Consider the following 25,304-nt stretch of genomic DNA (forward strand, 5'->3'; position numbering starts at 1 on the left):
AGGCATGATTTTACCTTTTGTTTAAAATTTTTCCTTTAACTCATCTATCACCTTGTAATATACTGTATAATTTCTCATTATGCTATTGTCTCCCCTTCCCCCCAAATATAAGCCCACAGGGCAGAAATATTTGTCTTTTGTAATTAGAATTCACTGACGTATTCTAATGACAAAGACTCTCTCTCTTTTTTTTTAAATTTTTTTTTTGAGAGAGGCTCTCACTCTGTTGCCCAGGCTGGAGCAGGATTGTGCAGTGGCACAGTCTTCGCTCACTGCAACCCTCCATACCTGCAGGCTCAAGTGATCCTCCCGCTTCAGCCTTCTGAGTAGCTGGGACCACGGGCACAGCACGTCAGGCTACTTTTTTGTATTTTTTTATAGAGATGGGGTCTTACCATGTTGCCCAGGCTGGTCTTGAATTCCTGAGCTCAAGTGATTCACCCGCCTCAGCCTCTCAAAGTGCTGGGATTAAAGGCATGAGCCACCATGCTCAGCTGACAAAAAACTCTTTTTTTTTTTGAGAGAGAGTCTCACACTATCGCCCAGGTTGGAGAGCAGTGGTGCTATCTTGGCTCACTGCAACCTCCGCCTCCTGGGTTCAAGCAATTCTCCTGCCTCGGCCTCCCAAGTAGCTGGGATTACAGGCACATGCCACCATGCCTGGCTATTTTTTGTATTTTAGTAGAGATGGGTTTCACCATTTTGGCCAGGCTGGTCTCAAACTCCTGACCTCAAGTGGTCCACCTGCCTCGGTCTTCCAAAGTGCTGGGATTACAAGTGTGAGCCACCACATGCAGCCAACCCCCACGCCCACCTCCCCCCGCCACCCCCACCATTTTAACCAAACTTTTGTCAGGCTCCTCTGAGTCTTTTTAAAAATTCATCCTCACCCTTGGGCTCTGTCTAGTCTTGACAAGATACTGCTGAATCAGTCTAGCGAAAATGCACACCTTTGATATTTTGGATCCAATTCCTCACCCCCCACCCTTGATATCTTATCACCCTGGCCTGTGATGGGCTTCAGGACACGCCAACCCCCAAATATGGCACCTTGGCATTTTGAATATTTTAAGCCAAAATAATTGGAGAAACAGCATGTGCAGAAGGGGCCTCTGACCTTCCTTTGCCCCTCACCCCTGAAGCAGGTCATAAAACCCAGATGGATTTTCTGATTTTTTTTTTTTTTTTTTTTGAGACAGAGTCTCACTCTGTCACCCAGGCTGGAATGCAGTGGTGCAATCTCATCTCACAACAAGCTCCACTTCTCAGGCTCAAGCGATCCTCCCAGTTCAGCCTCCCAAGTAGCTGGGACCACAGATGCACGCCACCACGCTCGGCTCAGTTTTTGCAGTTTTGATAGAGACAGGGTTTCAACATATTGCCCAGGCTGGTCTCGAACTCCTGAGTTCAAGCAATCTGCCCACCTCAGCCTCTCAGAGTGCTGGGATTACAGGCATGAGCCACCGTGCCCGGCAATTTTATGACTTTATTTTGAAGCAGATCATAAAACCCTCAGGTGAGAGGTGCCCTGCCTATACCCAGAAAAAAAGAACATCCTTATCTCCAAAGACACAGGGACAGAAAAGAATTTGAACAGGGCTTGCTGACTTTCCCCCAGTTTGTTACCATTAGGTCACACTCTTCGTCCTGTCATATATCTCTACGACTCTCCACTGTTCATCAAATCTAGCACAAAAATACTCAGGCTTAACCATTTCTCCAGGTCTTCCTTTCCTTATGAAGGCTCCTATGCCACATCAAACTTAGATGAAATACGTTCATATGCTTTTCTTAATCTGTCTTTTGTTATAGGGGCCTCAGTCATAAAACCAGGATGAATAGAAGGAAAGATATGCTTCCTCCCCTATACTTACCTTCAGCAATAGTCCTTTTTAAATATTTATTTATTTATTTATTTATTTATATTTTTAGAGACAGGGCCTGGCTCTGTTGCCCAGGCTGGAATGCAATGGTGTGATCACAGCTCACTGCAGCTCTGACTTCCCCAGGCCCAGATGATCCTCCTGCCTCAGCCTCCTGAGTAGCTGGGACCACAGGCATGCGAATTTTTTCTACATTTTGTAGAAATGGGGTCTCACTATGTTGCCCAGGCTGGTCTGGAACTCCTGAGCATAAGCAATCCTCCCACTTCTGCCTCCCAAGGTGCTGGGATTACGAGTGTGAGCCTGGCCCAGCAATAATCCTATCAAGTCGGTTTAACCAGAAACCATCTTATCCTTGACATTTCCTCTTAGTAATTTTCCATCCACTGACTCCCCCACCCTGCTCCCTGGCTATAAATCCCCACTTTGAATACTTGCGTATACAGAAAGGAGCCCAGTTCTATACTGAGGTCTCTCTCCTCCTATTGCAATTGTTACTAAATGAAATTTTCCTTCACTGCTTTCACTTCTGTCCAGCTCTGGCTTTCTTGGACACTGACACATAGACCAGTATCTGGCATGTAGAAAATACATACTAAGTAAATGACTTGCCCAAAGTGACACAGGTACTTGGTGCTGGAACCCAGGTCTCCTAATTTCCAGCTGTGGGCTTGTTCTACAGTTTTACTTTCCCACCCAGGTATAAGAGAGAGCTTTTCAACAGGGGTTGGCAAACTCTGACCGAATCTGGTCCTTTGCCTGTTTTTTGCCCGACCTATGTGCTAAAAATGTTTTTTTCAAATGATTTTTAGAAATTAAAAGAAGAAGAAATGATGAGGCATAAAAATGACCCAAAATTCAAATTTGCATGGAAACACAAGCAATGCTTGTTCATTTATATTGTTAAAAGAAAGACCTTGGACAAATTAAATGTAACAGAGTTTAATTGAACAAACAGTAAATCGTGAATCAGGCAGTCCCCAAGCCAGAATAGGGTCAGAGACAGACTGGTACTGCCAAGTGTTTAAAGGTTTATGGACAGAAACAGGAAAGTAACAGAAAATGGAAGTGAGATACAGAAATTGCTGGACTGGTTACAGCTCAGTGTTTGCCTTATTTGAATAGAGTTTGAACAGTTGATTGCTTTTTTTTTTTAGAGAGAATCTTGTTGTGTTGCCCAGGCTGGAGTGCAGTGGCGCCATCTCGGCTCACTGCAGCCTCGGCCTCCCCAGTTCAAGCAATTCTGCCTCAGCTTCCTGAGTGGCTGGGATTATAGGCATGTGCCACCACACTCAGCTAATTTTTGTATTTTTAGTAGAGATGGGTTTCGCCATGTTGGCCAGGCTGGTCCTGAACTCCTGACCTCAGATGATCCTCCCACCTCGGCTTCCAAAGTCCTGGGATTACAGGCATGAGCCACTACGCCTGGCCAGTTGACTGCTTTTGAGTGGCGGAAATCAGAGATTGGCACAAGAGTAGATTACAGTCTGTTCACACATCCAGTTAGGTTACAGTTCATACAGCTCACTATGTATGGAGAAACCTTTAGGCTGAACTTAAAATATGCAAGGAGGCAGCTTTAGGCTGGACTTAATTTAACAATATGCCATCCACCGTTGTCCTGCTACAAACAACAGAGTTATGTGGCCTGCAAATCCTAAAATATTTACTACCTGACCTTTTATAGAAAAAGGTTGCTAACCCCTGTTTTACGACATTCCCCTGAATCCTTAGTTTAAGCATTAGGATGCTTAGCTTAAGCATTCTACTCTTAGGAGAGGCAATCTGTGCTCAATCAATACCAAACCCTGTGATTGACTCTACAATCGAAGCTCATCAGCAGAGCATTTAACACAGACTCTCCCACACCCCCGCAGTGAGATGGGACTCCACTACCTCACTCAATCCTTATACCAATAAACAAAACTATTAACTATGATTATAGAGGCCTAATATAAAAGATAATTGGGCAAACCCCAAACACAAGCAGGAACTTGATTCTTTTTATCCTCTAACCTGAGTTCAATGCTGAGAAGTTAGTGTTATCTTAAAAGTCAGAATGGCTTAAAAGCACAGGCATAAAAAAGCATACAGACTTTTTTGCATTTGTTTCTTTTTGTCCAGAGGTTCCCACCTCCAGCTGCACAATAGAATCACCTGGGGAGCTTTTAAAACTCACGAATGCTTGGGCTCCACCTGCCCTCCCAAGTCCTGATTAAATGGGTCTGGGCACTGTTTAAAAGCTTCCCGGCTGGGCATGGTGGCTCACGCCTGCAATCCCAGCACCTCGGGAGGCCGAGGTGGGTGGATCACGAGGTCAAGAGATCGAGACCATACTGGCCAACATGGTGAAACCCCGTCTCTACTAAAAACACAAAAAATTAGCTGGGCGTGGTGGCAGGTGCCTGTAGTCCCAGCTACTCGGGAGGCTGAGGCAGGAGAATCACTTGAACCTGGGAGGCAGAGCTTGCAGTGAGCCGAGATTGCACCACTGCACTCCAGCCTGGCGACTGAGCGAGACTCCGTCTCAAAAAAAAAAAAAAAGCTTCCCGGGTGAGTCTGTTACGTGGCCGTGGTGGAGAGCCAACTTGGTCCTCAAACTTAATGCGCACATTAGAATTATTGCACAGGATCATATCCATAAAGCTCTGAGTACTATACTTCGTGAGGGCTCTTTAGGGGATTTGCGATGATAATTTTATTTATTTATTTTTATTTTTTTTACACACACAGAGTCTTGCTCTCACCCAGGCTGGATTGCCGAGGCACAATCACGGCTCACGGCAGCCTGGAACTCTCGGGCTCAGGCAATCCTTCTGCCTCAGACTCCCAACTAGTAGCTAGGACTACAGGCACACACCACCACGCCCAGGTAATTTTTTAAATTTTTTGTAGAGACAAGGTCCAGGCTGTTCTTGAACTCCTGGCCTCAAGTGATCCTCCTGCCTCTGCCTCCCAAACCGCTAGGATTATGGGTGTGAGACACCATACCCAGCCATAATTTTAACCTATATTAAATTTTCACCTTAAAATACTATTAGGCCCAGGAGGTCAAGGCTGCAGTGAGCTATGATCATACCACTGCTCTCCAGCCTGGGTAACAGAGCAAGACCCTGTCTCAAAAAAAAAGAAAAAGAAATGCTATTAGAAAAAATTAACTGAGAGGCCATTAGTCTGAGACAGCTCCAGTGTTGTGGGGTCGTAGGTGAGCAAACTGAAATCAGCTAAGAGTAACTTAACTGCAAACCAAAAATGAAATCCTAAGCTCCCAATCTACTGAACGAATCCCTTCTTGGCCAAGGGGACCCCAGAGAAACCTGAAAAACTGAATTCTGGCCACGATGGGAAGGAGGTTCAGACATACCTCCTTCTTATACCCCCTTCCTCTTGGAGTTTAGGCACAACTGACCAGCATTAACATTAAAACAAAGACCGTAAGACCGACAAAACAGACTCTTCGTGGCAATCAGATACCAAATTCCAACTTGACTCTAGTAGAACATCACTCAACAGATAGCAGACCCTGAAGGAAATCAAAATATTTTACTCCCAAATATAATTCTTTTTTTTTCGTTTTTGAAATGGAATCTCATTCTGTCGCCTAGGTTGGAGTGCGGTGGTGCAATCTCTGCTCACTGCAACCTCCACCTCCTAAGTCCAAGTGATTCTCCTGCCTCAGCCTCCTGAGTAGCTGGGATTACAAGCACATACCACCACAACGAGCTAATTTTTGTACTTATAGTGTAGATGGGGTTTTGTCATGTTGGCCAGGCTGGTCTCTAACTCCTGGCCTCAGCCTACCTGCCTCGGCCTCCTAAAGTGCTGGGGTTACAGGCACGAGCCACCACGCCTGGCCTGCAACTTTTCAGCCTCTTTTCTATGAATAAATAAATAAATAAGTAAATTTAACTAACATGCTATTTCTTTTTGCACCTGTAGTCCTAGCTACTTTGGGGGCTGAAGTAGGAGGATCTCTAGCGCCCAGGAGGTAGAGGCTACAGTGAGCCATGATTGTGCCACTGTACTCCACCCTGAGTGAAAGAATGAGACCTTGTCTCAAAAATAATAATAATAGGCCAGGCGCAGTGGCTCACACCTGTAATCCCAGCACTTTGGAAATCCAAGGCAGTCAGATCATCTGAGGTCAGGAGTTTGGGACCTACCTGGCCAACACTGCAAAATCCCATATCTACTAAAAAAATACAAAAATTAGCCAGACATGGTGGTGCCACCTGTAATCACAGCTACTTGGGAGGCTGAGGCAGGAGGATCGCTTGAACCCAGGAAGTGGAGGCTGCAGTGAGCCCAGATCAAGCCACTGCACTCCAGCCTGGGCAACAGAGCAAGACTCCGTCAAAAATAAAAAATAAAATAATAATAATAATAAATTAAATAATAATAATTTTAAAAAGGAAGATTCACAGCAAACCATGTGAAGGGGCCTAGTTTATCTGAGCTGGCTGACAAGAAAATCTGCTCTGTTTTAATCCAATAAGGGAAGTCACTTTGAAACAACCCACCTGCTTTTTGTTCCGTGTTTCTGTTTTATTCAGCTCTTTTCTACTGATTCATAAATCGCTGTCCGCTCAGATAAACTCTTCAAAATTGCCTCTGTTTTTCTTTAATGTGCCTTGGTTTATCTTTTAACAGTGCGAACTTCAGAGTCCAAACCCTGACATAAGATGTGGCTCCTCTAAGATTAGCTCCATCGTGACAAGACTGTCCAGGTTTCTACAGAGTGTCTTGGAAACCACAGAAGTAGTGCAACGCCAAGTCCCTTAAGGGCAGAGCCTGGAGTGGGAGTGTGTGCATGACTGTGTATGTGCCTAGGGTGTGGGAGTAGTTAGCTGGCAAAGACAACCAAGATACTCACTGCCGCAGACATCTCCTGCCTGGAAGAGTTCTGTGGTGAGTAGAACTAACCCGTAGTAAGAGAATGCATTGGAAAACCTGCCAGGAGAAAGCAAGAAAGGTAAAGAAATGATCAGAGGAACACGAGTCCCCTTTCCCTACCCCCTTGGGAAGGGCCAATGTCTACAGCAGCAGGGACCAGTCTTTGGGCTGCACTGGGATATTGGGGGCTTTACTGGGGACCTTGAGCAAGAAGATGGTAGGTAAAAAAGCATCACGATATGATCAAAGGGAAGTGATCCTGTGTCCTTTGAAAGACCAAGAACTGTCAGAGGCATTTGAACCAGAGCACCTCCATCTTGAATAGGGGTTGGGTAAATGAAGGCTGAGACCTACTGGGCTGCATTCTCAGATGGTTAGGCATTTTAAGTCACAGGATAAGATAGGAGGTCGGCCAAGATACAGATCATAAAGACCTTGCTGATAAAGCAGGTTGCAGTAAAGAAGCCAGCTGTGAACCCACCAAAACCAAGATGGCGATGAGAGTGACCTCTGGTCGTCCCCACTGCTACACTCCCACCAGTGCCGTTACAGATTACAAATGCCATGGCAACTTCAGGAAGTAACCCTATATGGTCTAAAAAGGGAAGGCATGAATAATCCACCTCTTGTTTAGCATATCACCAAGAAATAACCATAAAAATGGGCAACCAGGAGCCGTCGGGGCTGATCTGCCTATGGAGCAGCCATTCTTTTATTCCTTTACTTTCTTAATAACTTGCTTTCACATTACTCTGTGGACTGGTCTTGAATTATTTCTTGCATGAAATCCAAAAACCTTCTCTTGGGGTCTGAATCGGGATACCTTTCTGGTAACAGAACTATACTATACCAGAGACACAACACCTCCAAGGCTGTCTACCCAACTGGCAATAGGGGAAAAATGGGACCAATCTCTGGAAGAAAACAGTCCCATTAACATCTTTTAGGGCTCTGGGTCAAGTGCTTCCACTTGGACATGTGATTTTCGAATTTCAGAGCAGAATGACACCATTTATTAATTCCTGGCTGACCCAGGAACTAGAATACTCAAGTTTGCAAGACCGGAACATTCTCATCCAGTAGAATAGTTATATGAAAACTCAGCCATAATCAGAAGCCAGTGATTCATTTCCTTGGGTTACAATGTGTGCAAGCAAATGTAGTGGGTTTCATAATGCACTAATATTAGTCTCTAATTAATTGCTTCAGTATTCAAGGAGCGTTGGCCCAACAAAATTACATGTACTCAAAGGTGGGTATTCTCAACTCTGACCCCCCACCATCCTTTTAAAAAATTCTGCAGGCTCGCTGAGTTGATTGAGCTCTCAGGAATTCAGGGCAGAGCTAGAGCCTGTTCTGTATATTATCAAAGCTTTTTTCTCCTCTTCCCTGTAATTGACCACCTTGGGGACACTTCCCTGTTAATTAGCACCTTTGCTAAATGGTGAATAGAAAAATGAGAACTGGTGAAAAAAGAACATAAAGCCTTAAGCCAGGCCAATTTTGTTCACTGTTAATGCTGTGTACATGAATTGGTGCAAAGAGACTTGAAAGATGACTGCAGCTCCAATTCATTGTGGAGTTCAAGGTTATTACACTCTCCAAATACCACCCCCAACCCACACCTTCTGTCTCCAGCTCCCTTCCATGGGTGTTATTTAAGAAAAGGTCCAACAGGATCAGAACTGGAACTTAAAAGGATGCCCATGTTGACCATATCAGTGGTTCCCAAAATACGTGCCACATGCCACCCCTGTGGTACCCAAGGGGCAATATGGGCTACAGGGAAGACACTGACATAGTATAAATACACACACACACACACACACGTATTTTTGACACAGTCTCACTCTGTTGCCCTGGCTGGAGTGCAGGGGTGCAATGTCGGCTCACTGCAGCTTCTGTCTCCTGGGTTCAAGCGGTTCTCATCCCCCAGCCTCCCAAGTAGCTGGGACTACAGGTGCCCACCACCATGCCCGGCTAATTTTTGTATTTTAGTAGAGATAGGATTATGCCATGTTGCCCAGGCTGATCTCGAACTCCTGACCTCAGGTGATCCACCTGCCTCAGCCTCCCACAGTGCTGGGATTACCAGCCCACATAGCAGAAATATTTAATCGTATTGTGAAAGAAAAATTACCTTTTAAGTTTACTTTCAATCCTTTCAATCCTTTTAAATTATATCCCAGTCTCACTTATGTGCTAATGAGTCCTTAACACCTCCTCTCTCCCGTCTCTTTTTGTTTTGAGACAGGGTCTCACTCTGTTGCTTAGGCTGGAGTACAGTGGCATGATCACAGCTCATTGCAGCCTCAACCTCCTGGGCTCAAGTGATCCTCCCACCTCAGCCTCCCGAGTAGCTGGGACCACAGGTGCATGCCTCCACACCCAGCTAACTTAAACATTTTTTTGTAGAGACAGGGTCTTACCATGTTGCCCAGGCTGGTCTCAAACTGCTGGCCTCAAGAGATCTTCCCACCTCGGCCTTACCAAAGTGTTGGGATTATGGGCATGAGCCACCATGCCCAGCCAGCCTTCTTATCTCTTAAATACAGAGGCTCACTGCCTCTGCAAACCATCCGTCTAGTTACTTTTGCTGGTATTTCTCTTTAAGACTGCCTTCTATCTGTGACTTGCAATTAAGGTGTTTTCTTTTAAAGTAGAGTTATAAGCCTGGTTCAGTGGCTTACAACTGTAATCCCAGAATTTGGGGAGGCTGAGGAGGGAGGATTGCTGGAGTTCAGGAGTTCAAGGCTGCAGTAAGCTAGGAGAGCGCCACTGCACTCCAGCCTGCAAAGTGATTAAAAGCAGTCAAGTTAAAGAAAAAGATTAAGGAAATACTAGTACGTACAGATGATAACCTGGATATGACGGAAATCAGGAGGATGATATTCAAACTACTGAAATTTGCAAATGCTGCCTGAAATCAAAGTGCTATCTGTCCATTGCATTAAAACAAAACCCAAAACAGGGCACAGGGAGTGGAAAGGGGTCAAAGTGGTCAACAAACAGCTCTTACCATATAAACCACAGCAACAAAGTTGTCCATCTAAAATGGGGCGTGAAAAGGTCCCTCATTTTGCCTCGGTCTTCCTGTTTCAAAACAAGGACATAGTATTTATTCTCTCCCCTACAGATGCATGGGAGATGGGCTGGTGGCCTGAGACTAGTGCACACCCAGGCTGGGAGGGAGGTTTCTAGTAAGTAGGACACTGGAGCTCTGAGAACCCAGGTCTCAAATCTATAGGACGCAGCCTCCCAGCCCCTCCAGCCAGAACCCAGCCATGTCCAAGGGCATGATCCCCACAGGATGGATCTCACGCCCTCCAACCTGGAAACCTGGACTTGGGAAGCAGATCCCTCCTTCCTGGCCCCTCAGACCTCAGCACAGATCCAAGGACCCAGCGAGCAGAAAACCAGTCCAAAGCATGTCCAGCCATTTCACACACACACATGCGCCTTCCCCAGTTCTAGGTCTAGGTGGCAACAGTTAATGTGCTGAGAAATTAATTCACCAAAGGCCAATTTACCAAAAGATTGATTAGCTAAATGACCGATTGGCCAATTTTACATAATTTACAAATTTATCAGACTTTGCTTTATGACGTTCTTTAAAAAATATATGCTATGGCCAGTGTGGTGGTTTGTGCCTGTAATCCCAGCACTTTGGGAGGCCGCGGCAGGTTGATCACTTGAAGCCAGGAGTTCGAGACCAGCCTGGCCTTCCCTCATCCATGGAAGGGATCTCTCCCCAAAGGCAACCAAATAGGCTTCTGCACCTCTTGAAGAATCCCTCCTGCTCTGCCCCTGTAGATTTGGGGCAGGTCCCCTGGACTCTACATTGTCAGACCAAACACCTCCTTCCAACCTGGTGAAATGCCATTCAGTTCTTCTTGCATAATATAAAAAGAATCAGAAATATAACTTTATTTTAAAAGGTAATTTCTTCATAGGATCTGATGTCTGCTTAAGGTATTTGTCATGTTTCTCCAATCTGCTTGGATGGTTCTTGAGGGCAGGGACTGCAGCCTTAAATCCGAATCTTTTCTCCCCATGTGTGCAATGCTGGTGCCTACATATAGCAGGTGCTCATTAAGTTTCACCGTGGTGGACTCCCTGATGGTGTTACCAGTGGAGTGAGGCACGATTCATTAAGAACATCTACACAGGGTGCGGTTTGATCCCCTAGATCTAAGCACACTCCTTCCTAATGTGGTTTTATTGCACAGCTTTTGCCCATCAATCTCATTGGCTAGTCAGACTTCATCTGTGCTGAAAGGTGAAACCAAAGCAGGAGTAGTTACAGCACCCATTAGCAGATGTTACATTTCTCTAATCACTGGTGAAATTCTCCAGGAAGCCTTTTTAGAACTTGGCAGTGAAAATACAGATTGGAGTTGCCAAATTACCCTTGTAGGTCCTGTCTACTGGGCCCTCATCTGCTCCATGTGCACGCACACACCCCACCTTGGGTACACCCACCCACGTGTGTCCACGCATGCATGCCCTACTCCATATGCACACACACACCCCTGCATGCACCCCAATACGCACATTGCAGAGTCTATTGGTCCAGGCACTGACCTGTCTGGAGATGATGAGTTTCCCCAGCGGCATGGGAGCTCCGTTTTCCGTTGCTATCCTCTTTAAGGTGGCAATTGCCTTTTCCTGGTTCCCTGACAGCACATCATACCTTGCACTTTCCGGCAGCCACTGGGATGGGGGAGACAGGAGACCCAGGTGTGGCTGGTTAGGGTGGAACAGAGCACTCCCTTCTAGCCACACACTGTTGTGTGTGGGGCCTTTAAGAGTGGGGGCTCTGGAGCCAGAGACCTGACTTCAAATCCTGGCCCCGTCATTTATTACGTTGGTTGTGTGACCCTGTACAATTACTTGACTTCTCTGTGCTTTCATTTCCTTCTCCATAAAATGTGAATGATAAGAGATCCTACCTCTTAGGGCTCTTAAGAGGATTAAACAGGATAATCCAGGCAAGGTGCCTAGTGCAGTGCCTGGTATGGGTTAATGCAGTTATTATTATTGTCACGGTTGCTATTACTATTATTTGGGGCTGCTTTCAGAGTTCCAGGTGAGGGCTGAATTAAATTAAGATCACTATCAGAAATCTCACCCCCATCTTTCAAGGAATTACACCTCACCTGTATTCAGCATCATCTTGCAAACTCAGTTCAAGAGAAAGAAAGAAATCAGAAAGATTTTTAGGCCAATGGAAGTCCCAACCCCAAATGACTACATACATACATTTCTGTAAAAATGGAGCAACAGCTGTTTGAAACAGCAAGTACACTGGAGAAAAGACTAGGAGTTAGAAGATCTGATTTAGAGTTCTTTTGTCTATTTGCTGTAGGCCCTTTAGCAAGTCAATTAGCCCTTCTGGGCTTCAGTTTTCTCATCAATAAGAAGAGGATATAGCAGAGAGTGCAAATGCCCACCAACATTCTGCTTCCTTTTTCATAGTGCAAAGTTGTCCTTAGATGTGGCTGCCCAGATAGGGGCTATATTTCCCAGCTCCCCTTGCATCTAGGTGGGACCATGTGACTTGCGTTCACCAATGGCATATGAGCAGACTATTCCTGGCCAAGGTATTTAAGAAGTGACTGTGTGGTCTCCACTTGGGTTTTGCAAGTCTGTTGTCTGTATGTAGAAGACTTCAAAGCCCTAGAGGATGGCAGAGCCACCAGCTCGACAAAAACTGGGCCCAGAATTCCACTTGCCAACCAGAAAAGTCATTCTGAACTATTGTGTTAGTGAGAGAGAAGCTCCTATCGTGCTAGGTTACTGAACTTGTGGGCTTTATTTGTTTCAGCAGCTGGTATCATCCTGACTAATATAGGGGTTCATTATAGTCCTGTGATTATTGGGAGAAATAAATATGATAGTGCATGGAGCACAGAGCCTGCCACACAGTTAAGCTTAATAATTATTATACTTATTGTCATTACCAGGAATTTTTGTGGTGTTTACCGTACATGAGAACTACCCATCTCTAGGCTTATTTTAGTGTCTACTGGCTGTAAAGTGTTTCATGCATGTGCCTATGAAATGATGAGTATGTGGCAAGAGCTCAGTAGAGGGTGTGGTTTATGCACAGATGAGATGAAGAGATCATTTAAACTCCTGGAGCCAGCCATGCCTGAAGTCTGACTGAATCCTCTGAAATGTATTTATCCCTCTCTTTTACTCAAGCCATTTTGAATTGGGTTTCTGTCACTTGCAACTTAAGAGTCTCAACTAGTGCAATACCATCACTTTAAGTGTAGATTTTGCAATGATGGGGCCAATGTATCCTCCCATCCCCAGTTACCTCCCCAGAAAACATCCCAGAAGTGTCTGTCTGGAGGAAATCTAAACCTCCATACTGGGGCTACCCCAGGCCACAGCTCCCTTGTCTCATTTCCTGATTTTAAAAAAATAATCTTAAAAGGTGGCTTTGGTATCCTTCCCTATCCCCTCCCCACCAAAATAGAGTGGACAGTAAGATGTCAGATAGCAAAAGCCGAAATCTCTTAAAGGATACCTACGAAACACAGCACGGCAAAGAGGAGGAGCGGGACAGCCGAGAGGATGAGCAGCCAACGCCAGCCCAGGCTGGGCATCACGAACACAGCCAGGACGACCTCGAACACTGTCCCGATGGCCCAGAATACCTGGCACAGGAGAATCAGGGTCAGTGGTGGGGGTAGCATGGTCCACACAGTGAGGAATTATGCGGGCGCTGTGGACAAGTGTATCTCTGTGGGTAAGGGGTGATTGGAGTCAGTAAGGTTAGAATAGCCACACTTTCCCTGTGGTCTATATGGTTGGGCCAGGGCTGCCGTGTTGCCCAGCTCACAAGGGTACCATTATACACTGTATAATATTTGCATGGCACCCGCTGGAGCTGGGCAATGTGGCAGCTTTGGTTAAGGAGATCAATATGATCAATATTACGTGATGTCAAATTGGTAGTGAACACATTGCTTCTCTCTCTGTCTCTCTGTCTTTTTGTCTTGCTCTGTCGCCCAGGCTGGAGTATTGCTCTGTCGCCCAGGCTGGAGTAGTGTCCCGATCATGGCTCACTGAAGCCTCAACCTCCCAGGCTCAAGCAATCCTCCCACCTCAGCCTCCTGAGTGGCTGGAACTGCAGGCACATGCCACCATGCCTGGCTAATTTTTTTTGTACTTTTAGTAGAGGCAGGGTTTCACTATGTTTCCCAGGCCTCCTGGGCTCCTCGGCCTCCCAAAGCACTGGGATTACAGGCATGAGCCACCAGACCCAGCCTCAAATTTTTTATTACGGTAAAATACACATAACAAAATTTACCATCTTAACCATTTTTAAGTGTACAGTTCAGTGGTATTAAATACTTTCACGATATTGCACAAACATCACCACTCCCCTTCTCCAGAACTCAATTTGCAAACGTGAAAGTCTGTACCCATTTTTTTTTTTTTTTTTTTTTTTTTTTGAGACAGAGTCTTGCTCTGTCGCCCAGGCTGGAGTATAGTGGCACAATCTTGGCTCACTGCAACCTCTGCCTTGCGGATTCAAGCGATTCTCCTGCCTCAGCCTCCCGAGTAGCTGGGATTACAGGCACCCCCCTCAACCACACCCAGCTACTTTTTGTATTTTTAGTAGTGACGGGGTTTCACCATGTTGGCCAGGGTGGTCTTGAACTCCTGGCCTCACGGGATCCACCCCCGTCGGCCTCCCAAAGTGCTGGGATTACAGGCGTGAGCCACCACACCTGGCAAGAAATTCTGTACCCATTAAACAATAACTCTCCATTCCCCTCCATCCTCAGCCCTTGGCAACCACTATTCTACTTTTCGTCTCTATGAATTTGATTACTCTAGGTACTTCGTGTAAGTGGAATCATACAGTATTTGTCTTTTTGTGACTGGCTTATTTCCCTGAGCATAATGTCCTCAAGATTCATCTGCATTGTACCATATGTCAGAATGTCCTTCCTTTTTAAGGCTGAATAATATTCCAATGAATGTATAGACCACAGCTTGTTTGTCCACGCATGTGTTGACAGACACTTGGGTTGCTTCCATGTCTTAGCTAGTGTGAATAACGCGGCTATGAACGTGGTTGTACAAAATGGACACATTGATTTTGCTCACTGACATCCATCTCCCTTGCCCAATGGCCCCAGAATTCCTTATCAGAATTGTCCCTTCTCGATGGGCTGAATATCTTCCGTTTGCCTGTCCAAGTCACTCTCCATCCTTTTCCACTTTTGTATGGGTTCCATCAACAGGCTCCCTGTCCTAGCGCTTCCCATTGGGTGCAGCCAGTGTGGAGCCCTGCAGGAGATGGAAGCGGGGGAGGAAGAAGAGACTGAAGCACGTACTCCCTTGGCTCCCTCCCTGCAGAGCAGTGGTGGCTGGCTGCATCCGTCAGCTGAGGGTCCTAGCTCCTGTCCAGCAGCCTTCATCATACAACTCTCTGGGCAGCTCATTAATCCCTCTCTTTCCCCTTCTGGCCTGGGGTGGTAACACTCTGGCAGGGACTTTATAAATAGTCCATTTATTTATTTATTTATTTAGTTGTTGTTATTTTTTTTTTGAGACGGAGTCTCACTCTGTTGCCCAGGCTGGAGTTCAGTGGTGCAATCTCGGCTCAGTGCAACCTCTGCCTCCCAGGCTCAAGCAATTATCGTGCCTCAGCCTCCTGAGTAGCTGGGATTACAGGTGTGTGCCACCACACCTGGCTAATTTTTTTGTAGAGATGGAGTTTTGCCATGTTGGCCAGGCTGGTCTCAAACTCCTGACCTCAAGCAATCTGCCCGCCTTGGCCTCCCAAAGTGCTGGGATTATAGGTGTGAGCCACTGTGCCCAGCCAATAGTCCCTTTATTAAACCATCTGCAGTGATCCTAATTTTAGAAGCTGTTTCCTACTGGGACCCTGACTCTACAAATACAGTCCATTCCAAAACCTGGCCTTCCAGCCTCCCCATTTGTTCTGGAGCCCCCAAGAACCTTCCAAAGTCCCCTTTTGCTTAAGTGAACCACAGTCCATTTCTGTTGCTGACAATCAGAAGTGACAGAAAAATGTCTAACAACAAATAATGCACTGATTAATAAGAATGGACACCAGTGGCCGGGCGCGGTGGCTCACGCCTGTAATCCCAGCACTTTGGGAGGCCGAGGTGGGTGGATCATGAGGTCAGGAGTTCAAGATCAGCCTGGCCAAGATGGTAAAACTTGTCTACTAAAAATACAAAAAAATTAGCCAGGCGTGGTGGTGGGTGCCTGTAATCCCAGCTACTCAGGAGGCCGAGGCAGAGAATTGCTTAAAACTGGGAGGCGGAGGATGCGGTGAGCCAAGATCGTGCCACTGCACTCCAGCCTGGGCAACAGAGAGAAACTCTGTCTCAAAAAAAAAAAAAAAAAAAAAAAGAATGGACACCAGTTATACAGGCCCATACCACCTGCACTGGGCCAAGATTTAATTCTTTAGTTGCTGAATCCTGGGAAGCCCTGAGAGAGGACAGAGTGTCAGGCAAGGCAATGAAGGGCAGTCAGAGTTCAAGATCGCTGGTCTAGGTACATTTCCTTTTCTTCTTTTCTTCTTCTTCTTCTTCTTCTTCTTCTTCTTCTTCTTCTTCTTCTTCTTCTTCTTCTTCTTCTTCTTCTCCTCCTCCTCCTCCTCCTCCTCCTCCTGCTCCTCCTCCTCCTGCTCCTCCTCCTCCTCCTTCTTCTTCTCCCTTCCTCTTCTTCCTCTTCCTCTTCTTCTTCTTCTTTTTTTTTTTTTTTTGAGACAGAGTCTTGCTCTGTCGCCTAGGCTGGAGTACAGTGGCACGATCTCAGCTCACTGCAACCTCCACCTCCTGGGTTCAAGCAATTCTCCAGCCTCCCGACTAGCTGGTATTACAGCCCACCACCACACCTGACTAACTTTTTGTATTTTTTAGTGGAAATGGGGTTTCACCGTGTTGGCGAGGCTGGTCACGAACCCCTGACCTCAGGTGATCCAAACACCTCGGCCTCCCAAAGTACTGGGATTATGGGCATGGGCCACCCCGCCTGGCCTTTTTTTTTTTTTTTAATAGATGGGGTCTTGCTCTGCCACTCAGGCTGGAGTGCAGTGATGTGATCACAGCTCACTGCAGCCTCAAACTCCTGGCTTCAAGTGATCCTCTTGCCTTGGCCTCCCAAAGTCCCAGATGCATTTCAATATTTAAACAACGGATTCATCCACATCAATGTGGATCAGTGGAACATCACCCTAATTGGTAAGAAGCAGATGTAGTCAGAATGTTGGGCTGTGGGATCAATTCGATTAACATTGTCAGTGTGGTTAAAATGATTGGGGACATCAGAGTGGGTTCATAGTCATCACTGTTGGAATCAATGTCCAGCATGGGCAAATATACCATTCTGCCACTGTGTGGAGGGGGCCATTGGGCAGCTGCATGAGGCGGGGAGTCATGGAGCCATTGTATTTGCTCTGAGATCTTTCAGATCATGGTTAGAAAATGGGTCACGAGACCCTGGAAGAAAAACTTGAGAGGAACTAGCTGGACCATGAAAGTTTTAAGGCAGCCTATAGGCCACAGAAATGGTCAAGAATGGAAATTCTTGACCAAAGACAGGTGGCGGGTGATGATATGAGTGTGGGCCGGAGTTTGGTCTACTCACGCCACACCATTCAACACCAGCTCTCAGATACAAGCTACTTCCAGTTCAAGAAAAACATACCCTTCCATACCCTTGCCGACACTTTTTTTTTGAGGGATGATAGATTGAATGTTCTTGTCAATTGAAGAATTTGTCCTTATTGCAAAACGGGCATGTCAGAAATGATGTGACTGATCCTTTTATGTCTTTTCATATTGAGTCTGTAATATTTTTTTCTTAAACTCCCTTTTCCTTGACCTGTGGCTCAAGATATCTGAGAACCTCCTGCCGGAATCCACACGCTCTAGAGACCCAGGCCGCTCTCCTCCTTACCTCAATCAGCAAAATACATTTAGCTCTGGCTTTCATGGGAAGGAACTCGGCATACAGCGTCACCCTGGGAATGTAAAAGGGACAGAAAGGGAGTTAAGATCAGAACTGGGTGGGAAAATGGCTACCGTTTTCTGAATTTGCAGCCAACATTCCTCCAAGGGTGGTCAGTGAACCACTTACATCAGAATTTCCTGAGATGATGTTGGTTAAATATACAGATCTCTAGCTCCCTTCCTTCCTAGACCTTCAGAAACAGACTCCCAGGGATGAGGCCCTGGCATCGGCATTTTTATTTTATTGTATTTATTTATTTATTTATGAGTCTCACTCTGTCACCCAGGCTGAAGTGCAATCATAGCTCACGGCACAACCTTGAACTCATGGGCTCAAGTGATCCTCCTGCCTCAGCCTCCAGAGTAGCTAAGACTACAGGCATGCACCACCACTCCTGGCTAATTATTATTATTATGATTTGTAGAGATGTATGTTACCCAGGCTGGTCTCGAACTCCTGGCCTCAAGCGATCCTCCCACTTCAGCCTCCAAAAGCACTGGGAATACAGATGTGAGGCACCATGCCCGACCTCACCTGCATTTTTAACTCCCCAAGTGATTCTCAAATTTCCTAACTGCTGCCATTGAGCCCTACCCATAATCCAATAAGTCCAGGGAAAAATGTTTTCTTGGCAGGAACACCTCAACCTGAGCCCTTCTCAGCACACAATGTCAATCTGTCCCATCACTGGTGACATTAATTTTCATCACCTGATCAAGCTGGTGATGGTGATTACCAGCTTGGTAATCTGGTCTAACAGATTTCTCCACCCTAAGTTATAATTTTCCATTTGTGATTAAGAATATTTCCCCTTTGTGGGGAAGTATTCAGATTATACCAATATCCTGTTCCCCATAGAACCTCTACCCACCAGCTTTTAGCCATTGACTATCTCTATCTAAGTCATCTACCACTATGATGGTAACAAATGGTTGTTTTTGTTTGTTTTGTTTTTTGAGACAGGGTGTCAGCCTATCCCCAGGCTTGAGTGCATGGTGTGATCATGGCTCACTGTAGCTTCAACCCTCCAGGCTCAAGCCATCCTCTTACCAGCCTCCAAGACTACTGGTGCTAGGACTATAGGCACACACCACCACGCCTGGCCAATTTTTTTTTTTTTTTTTATTGTGGAGATGAGGTCTCACTATGTTGTTCATGCTGGTCTCAAACTCCTGGGCTCAAGCAGTCCTCCTGCCTTGACTTCCCAAAGCGCTAGGATTACAGGCATGAGCCACTGTGCCCAGCCCCACAAATGGTATTTTTTATTTTTATCATTCCTTCTATATTTATTAGTTGACATTCAACTGTAAGAAAGAGATTTTCCTTCTTCCCTTCATCGTATCTGTCTATCCATTTAATCAGTATAGACTTGTGGAGTCCTATTTATACAGTGGGTTGAAGCCCATTACTATTTTGATGCTTAGAAGAGCTGTTTCCTCCTCCCCTTTGTCTATCTTATCTTCTATCTATCTATCTATCTATCTATCTATCCATCTATCATCTATCTATCTATCTATCTATCTATCTATCCATTTAATCAGTAAGGACTGGAGGATTCCAATTTTATTCCATGAGTTGCAACCTGTTTTATTATTATTATTATTATTATTATTATTATTATTATTATTTTGAGACAGAGTCTTACTCTGTCACTCAGGCTGGAGTGCAGTGGCATTATCTTGGCTCACTGAAACCTCCACCTCCCGGCTTCAAGCAATTCTCCCACCTCAGCCTCCTGAGTAGCTGAGATTACAGATGCCTGCCACCATGCCTGGCTAATTTTTGTATTTTTTGCTAGAGACGGGGTTTCACCATGTTGCCCAGGCTGGTCTCAAATTCCTGACCTCAAGTGATCTGCCTGCCTCAGCCTCCTAAAGTCCTGGAATTACAGGTGTGAGCCACCATGCCCAGCCTGCAACCTGTTATTATTTTGATGCTCAGACTGTCCCAGATCTGCCCAGTGGAAGCCCCTTCAAGCTGATTCCTATTGTCTTTTTGGCATGTCTCCATCATTCCTTGAGGTCCTCCCTATTTTCTAGCACAAGATATCCAGCTCATCTTATACTTCCTTTGCCCCAGCCCTGGAGTCTGTCATCACCTTTCTAAGAAGCCCTGGTTCCCTTTGGCAGAAGATGGTATTTAGAAACCAAGATCTCTGTGCTCAGTGTGCTCATTGCTCCTGGGGTGTCACTGCTGCTGGGCCTCTCGGTGGACATAGCTAAGAGATTATCTGTCTATCTATCTATCTCTATGTTACTTCTCTCCCTCTCTCTTCACACACTTACCATATCTATATCTATCTGTGCATATTTATTTAAAAATGAGTTCATACTGATACTTTCCATTTCAGGTCATCACCTTAGGGTTCATTCTAAACTTCCTCACTTCCATGTTGCAATTCCCTTCTCCAATAATGGGAAATCTGGTCTAATTATCCTCAATACGGCTATGTCTTTGCTCAATTTACTTGTTTGCTTAATGTAACCAGCGTCCCAACTGCACTGGCTGCCTCCTCTGTCTGCTGCTTCCACACTTTCCTCCTTTTCACTTCCTCAGACTTTGGGCACGCTGGACAGGGAAGGGAACTTTTAAATCAGCCCCTGCTCCCACCTACCCCATGCTGCCTTCAATTTTGCTAGAAAGAGGAGGCCTTCTTTTCTCTCATATCTCCCACCTAAGCCAGGCATCTGAGCTACTAAATGGCCTCATGTTACTCTCCTAGCTCCTCTTAAGGGGTGGGGGTTGGGGGATAAAGGGAAGTTAATTTCCTTTAACCCTGTGAAGGCAGATGGTGCTGGGGACACATTTAGATCTCCTAGGATCCCTTTACTAGGTCTGTGTGCCCACCTTGTGCTTCTGCTAATGGCTCATACCTGCAACCTTCTCTTAGAGATACTCTTGAGCAACTGAAGCTGCATCACCCCAGAGGTACCTGGGAGTTATGCCCATCTCCCCAGGGCAGGCTGCAGACTGGCATGTATGTGTATAAAAGGCCCACCCCCTGGCATTGGGGGAGGGGTGGGGGGTCAGATCCTGTGGAGCAATGAACACTCCCTCAGCTCCCTGTGTGCTCAGGTGAGTCCAGAAGAAACCACATCCTTGTGAACTTCTTCCCTGTATCTTTCTCTTAGCATCTTTCCCTCTTACAGCTTCCTCCCAAGAGCACTCTCAATAAATCACTTATAGAGGAATCTCTGCCCCCGGTTCTGTCTGCTTCTAAGCAACCCAATCAATGTGTTTCCTTACAGAGCATTTCACTTTTCAAAAGGTGGCCTCAGCAATACCACTGAGATTTAGACACAGTGCTATCATCAGTAAAAGTCCTTGTTAGGGTTCTGAGCAAAGGCACCTCTATCCAAAGCAAGAAGAATTCTCAGGAGCCTCAGAAGAAAGGCTAGGGCTTCAGTAGTTCAGTGGGACTCTCTTTAGAGAAAAGCATGAAGAAAATGTTAATGCCAGCTAGTCTCACTTAATAGTGTAAGTATTTTAGTACATTCTCTCTTTCTGTCTTAGTCTCTCTTTTTCTCTCTGTATGAATCCCTAGCTGAGATCATACTCAAGAGTTTTGAATGCCTATTATCAATCTGATTTATAAATAAGCATTTCCATGCCATTCAATAGGCTCTTGCACACATCTATTCTATCACATGCATGAACCATACTATCCTTAATAATAGCAACCTTTTATTGAGTATCTACTGTGTGCTTAACACTATTCTAGATGTTCTGCATGGATTCTCTCACCCAATAAGTATTGCAAGTCAATGGGGGTAAGTAATTACAATTCCCAATGTGCATGTATATGTGTGTGTGTGTGTGTGTGTGTGTGTGTGTGTGTGTGTGTGAGAGAGAGAGAGAGAGAGAGAGAGATGGTTTGGCTCTTGTCCCCACTCAAATCTCATGTTGAAATGTAATTCCCAATGTTGGGGGAGGGACCTGGTGGGAGGTAATTGGCTCATGGGGGTGGTTTTCCCCCTCGTAGTTCTCGTGATAGTGAGTGAGTTTTCACGAGATCCAGTTGTTTAAAAGTGTGTAGCACTTCCCTCTTTGCTCTCTCTCTTCTGCTGCCATGTGAAGATGTGCTTGCTTCACCTTTGCCTTCCACCATGCTTGTAAGTTTCCTGATTTCTCCCCAGCCATACCTCCTGTACAGCCTGTGGAACTGTGAGTCAATTAAACCTCTTTTCTTTATAAAGTACCCAGTCTTAGATAGTTATTTACAGCACTGTGAGAGCGAACTACCACCATTTTCATATCTACATCTATCAACAATGGAGAAGTTGTTACTTGACCAGGATTGCACAACTAGTAAGTTAGTAAGCAGAAGAGCCAACATTTTAAACTAGGTTTTTCTATATCATGCAGCCTATGAATCACTTCCCTGTTGGGACAGTTTCACGGTTATAAACAACACTTCCTTAAACATCTTTAGGCTGAAGTCTTTGTCTTCGCATTGTTTCCTTAGGACAGATGCCCCTAAGTAGAATTTGAGTCAGAGGGTATGCCTGTTTTTATGATTTGAGATATATATATACTACCAAAGTGGTTCTCCAAAAAGTTGTTCCAATTTATATTCCTTTCAGTACCTCACTCAACAAAAACCATGGGGAATTTCATTAACTAAACCCTGATAATAGAAACCAAGATTACAGTGGTTGCTAAAGATTGCAGCAATTATCATGGATGACTTTGATATTTTATTCTATTTTCCAAATGGTATGCTTATATTATTTTTAAAAATCAATAATAATAATACCATGTTTACCTTTCCTTCACCAAATCGAAGTCAAACTACTAATCGTGCAAAAATGTGCAGCAGGATATTCTAAGGGCAAAGCTATTTCTGTCCTTAGAGATCAAGGATTTGTTTTTATAATAAACCAATAACCTATTTAATGAAGTCTTTTCATTCTGTTTTTTTGTTTAGTTATAGAGTATTATATGAATGCAATCTCATTGTAAAATAATTTAGCAATACGTAAGCATGCAGAGTATGTGATGATTCTTCCTCTCCCTATGACCCCAACTTCCATTCCCCTTCCCCAAAGCCATAACTACTAATCAGAGTTTGCTTTGCAATCTTTCAGTTTTTTTTGCCCACACAGAGTCTCACTCTCTCATCCAGGCTGGAGTGCAGTGGTGCGATCTTAGGCTCACTGCAACCTCTGCTTCCCAGGTTCAAACGATTCTCCTGCCTCAGCCCGAGTAGCTGGGATTACAGGTGCACACCACAATGCCCAGCTAATTTTTTTGTGTTTTTAATAGAGATGGGGTTTCGCCATGTTGGCCAGGCTGGTCTCGAACTCCTGACCTCAAGTGATCCACCCACCTCAGCCTCTCAAAGTGCTGGGATTACAGGCGTGAGCTACTGTGCCTGGCCTGCAATCTTTCAGCTTCTTTTCTATGAAAAAATAAATACATAAATTTAACTAACATGCTATTTATTTCTTTCTTTTTCCCTTCTCTTTCCTTCCCTCTCTCCTACCTTTTCCTCCCTCCCTTACTTCTTTCCTTCTCTTTTTTTCTTAACATACACAGCACACTGTCAGCGTTCCACCCAAACATCCCCATTCTTAGCACGTCCACGGATGCCAGTCCACCTTCCAACTACCAGTACCTGTGACTCTTTCCAGAGAACTTTCTCTGGTCATTAAAGCTTGCCTGGCCAGCCTTTGTGGCAGGCCAGAAGTGCCAAAGAATTTAAACTTCCCGGGAGTAGCCGTCACTGGACAGTTCCCTCTCCTTGAAGTGGGACCATTTGGAGGACCTGCGGCTGAGTCTCCCAGAGGAAACTTCTTGCTCTTGAATTTCTGTGTTAGGATATGCTTCAACAAGACAATATGGGAACCTTTTCATGTTAATAGAGGTAGATCTACAGCTTTATTTATTTTTGAGACAGGGTCTTGTTCTGTCACCCAGGCTGGAGTGCAGTGGTGCGATCATAGCTCACTGCAGCCTTGAGCTCCTGGGCTCAAATGATTCTCCTGCCTCAGTCTCCCCAGTAGCTGGGATGACAGGCATGCACCATCATACCCGGCTAATTTTTCCTTTTCTTTTTTTCCTTCTTTCTTTCTTTCTTTTTTTTTTTTTTTTTGTAGACATGGAGTCTCACTATTTTGTCCAGGCTGGTCTCACGCTCCTGGGCTCAAGGAATCCTCCTGCCTTGGCGTCCCAAAGTGCCGGAACTACAGGCATGAGCCACCATGCCTGGCCAAGAATTACTCTTTTTATTTTTTTCTTTTGAGACAGCATCTCATTCTGTCATCCAGGCTGGAGTGCAGTGGCACGATCTTGGCTTACTGCAGCCTTGACCTCCTGGGGTAGATGATCCTCCCACCTCAGCCACCTGAGTAGCTGGGACTACAGGTGTGCACCACCACACTTGGCTAATTTTTGTGTTTTTTGTAGAGACAAGGTTTCACCACATTGCCCAGGCTGGTCTTGAATGCCTGAGTCAAGTGATCTGCCTGCTTCAGCTTCCTCCTAAAGTGCCGGGATTGCAGGCATGAGCCACCACGCCCAGCTGAGCATTATTCTTAACAGCTGCATAGCCTTCCTCATCTCGGTAGTATCATCATTTATTTAACTGCCCCCTATTTATGAATGCTTAGGTTGTGTTCAATTTCTTGCTTTTGCCACCTTTGCCACAAGAAACATCTTTTCCTATAATTGTTGTGCCCCGCATTTGGCCATTATTTATAGCAGTTCATTATGAAAACAAGCTACTTGATCTTTATCCAAAGTATGGCAATTATTATAATCAGACTGAAAAATAAAAGAATGAGCAATGAAATTAGCAATGCCAAGAATCAGCTGATTCTGGCATAAATAAATTCCCACTGCAAATAATCACATTTACAGCACTGGGCAATTAGAGGCTTGCCATTTGGATCGCGTGTTTGGAAAGAAAGAACCTGTGATCTCAGCCTGGCATTTTTGCCTGGTCTTTGGAGGAACGAGGACAGGCTTTGTGTATAAGCTCATTGTAGACACCAGTTTGAAGATCATTCTGAGGCAGGTTTCATGGTAGAACAGCTGGGCAGCTACCTGAGGTACTGTCTTTAAGAGCAGCTAAAACACAAGCAGGGCGTGGGTTACCTTACTCCAGGTTTCCCATCGCAGCCGCTTACATAAACGGTGTTTGGCTGCGGTGCATGGCGCCCTCTATTGGAGGTAAAAACACATTGACCCAGTGCCAACCTGTATTGATGTTTTCGTGGAGAGACACGGGGCAGTAACAGGTGATTATCATTTTGTTGGTGCTTATTTGCATTTTCTAAATTTTGTAAAACAAAAGTATATTGTCTGTAATGACAAAAATAAAATTGTATTTAATTCCTTTGCTTGAATTAAAGTCTATTCCTTCTTGATGTCCCTCCGTAGAGAGAAAGTGTAATTATCTGGGATTCTACATGTGATTCCTCTTACCTGCCTTAAAGGGAATAGAAACCTGTTAAGAACCACCAGCCTACATTCCAGAGTCATTCTCCAAATCAGTACCAGAGACGCCGT

General features: G+C 45.2%; 1 protein-coding gene across 1 annotated transcript in view; it reads right to left on the reverse strand.

Annotated features, from left to right (window-relative positions):
• SVOP (SV2 related protein) overlaps nt 1-25,304 on the reverse strand; it is a 104,915-nt gene that overhangs the window by 16,649 nt on the left and 62,962 nt on the right. The window contains exons 7-11 of the mRNA XM_054443688.1: nt 17,739-17,802; nt 13,319-13,444; nt 11,361-11,489; nt 9,796-9,869; nt 6,757-6,833 (exon numbers count right to left, since the gene is read on the reverse strand). Coding sequence (XP_054299663.1) covers nt 6,757-6,833; nt 9,796-9,869; nt 11,361-11,489; nt 13,319-13,444; nt 17,739-17,802 — 470 coding nt within the window. The remainder of the gene's footprint in view (nt 1-6,756; nt 6,834-9,795; nt 9,870-11,360; nt 11,490-13,318; nt 13,445-17,738; nt 17,803-25,304) is intronic.

This window comes from Pongo pygmaeus, chromosome 10 (genome assembly GCF_028885625.2).
Source record: "Pongo pygmaeus isolate AG05252 chromosome 10, NHGRI_mPonPyg2-v2.0_pri, whole genome shotgun sequence".
Taxonomy (NCBI): domain Eukaryota; kingdom Metazoa; phylum Chordata; class Mammalia; order Primates; family Hominidae; genus Pongo; species Pongo pygmaeus.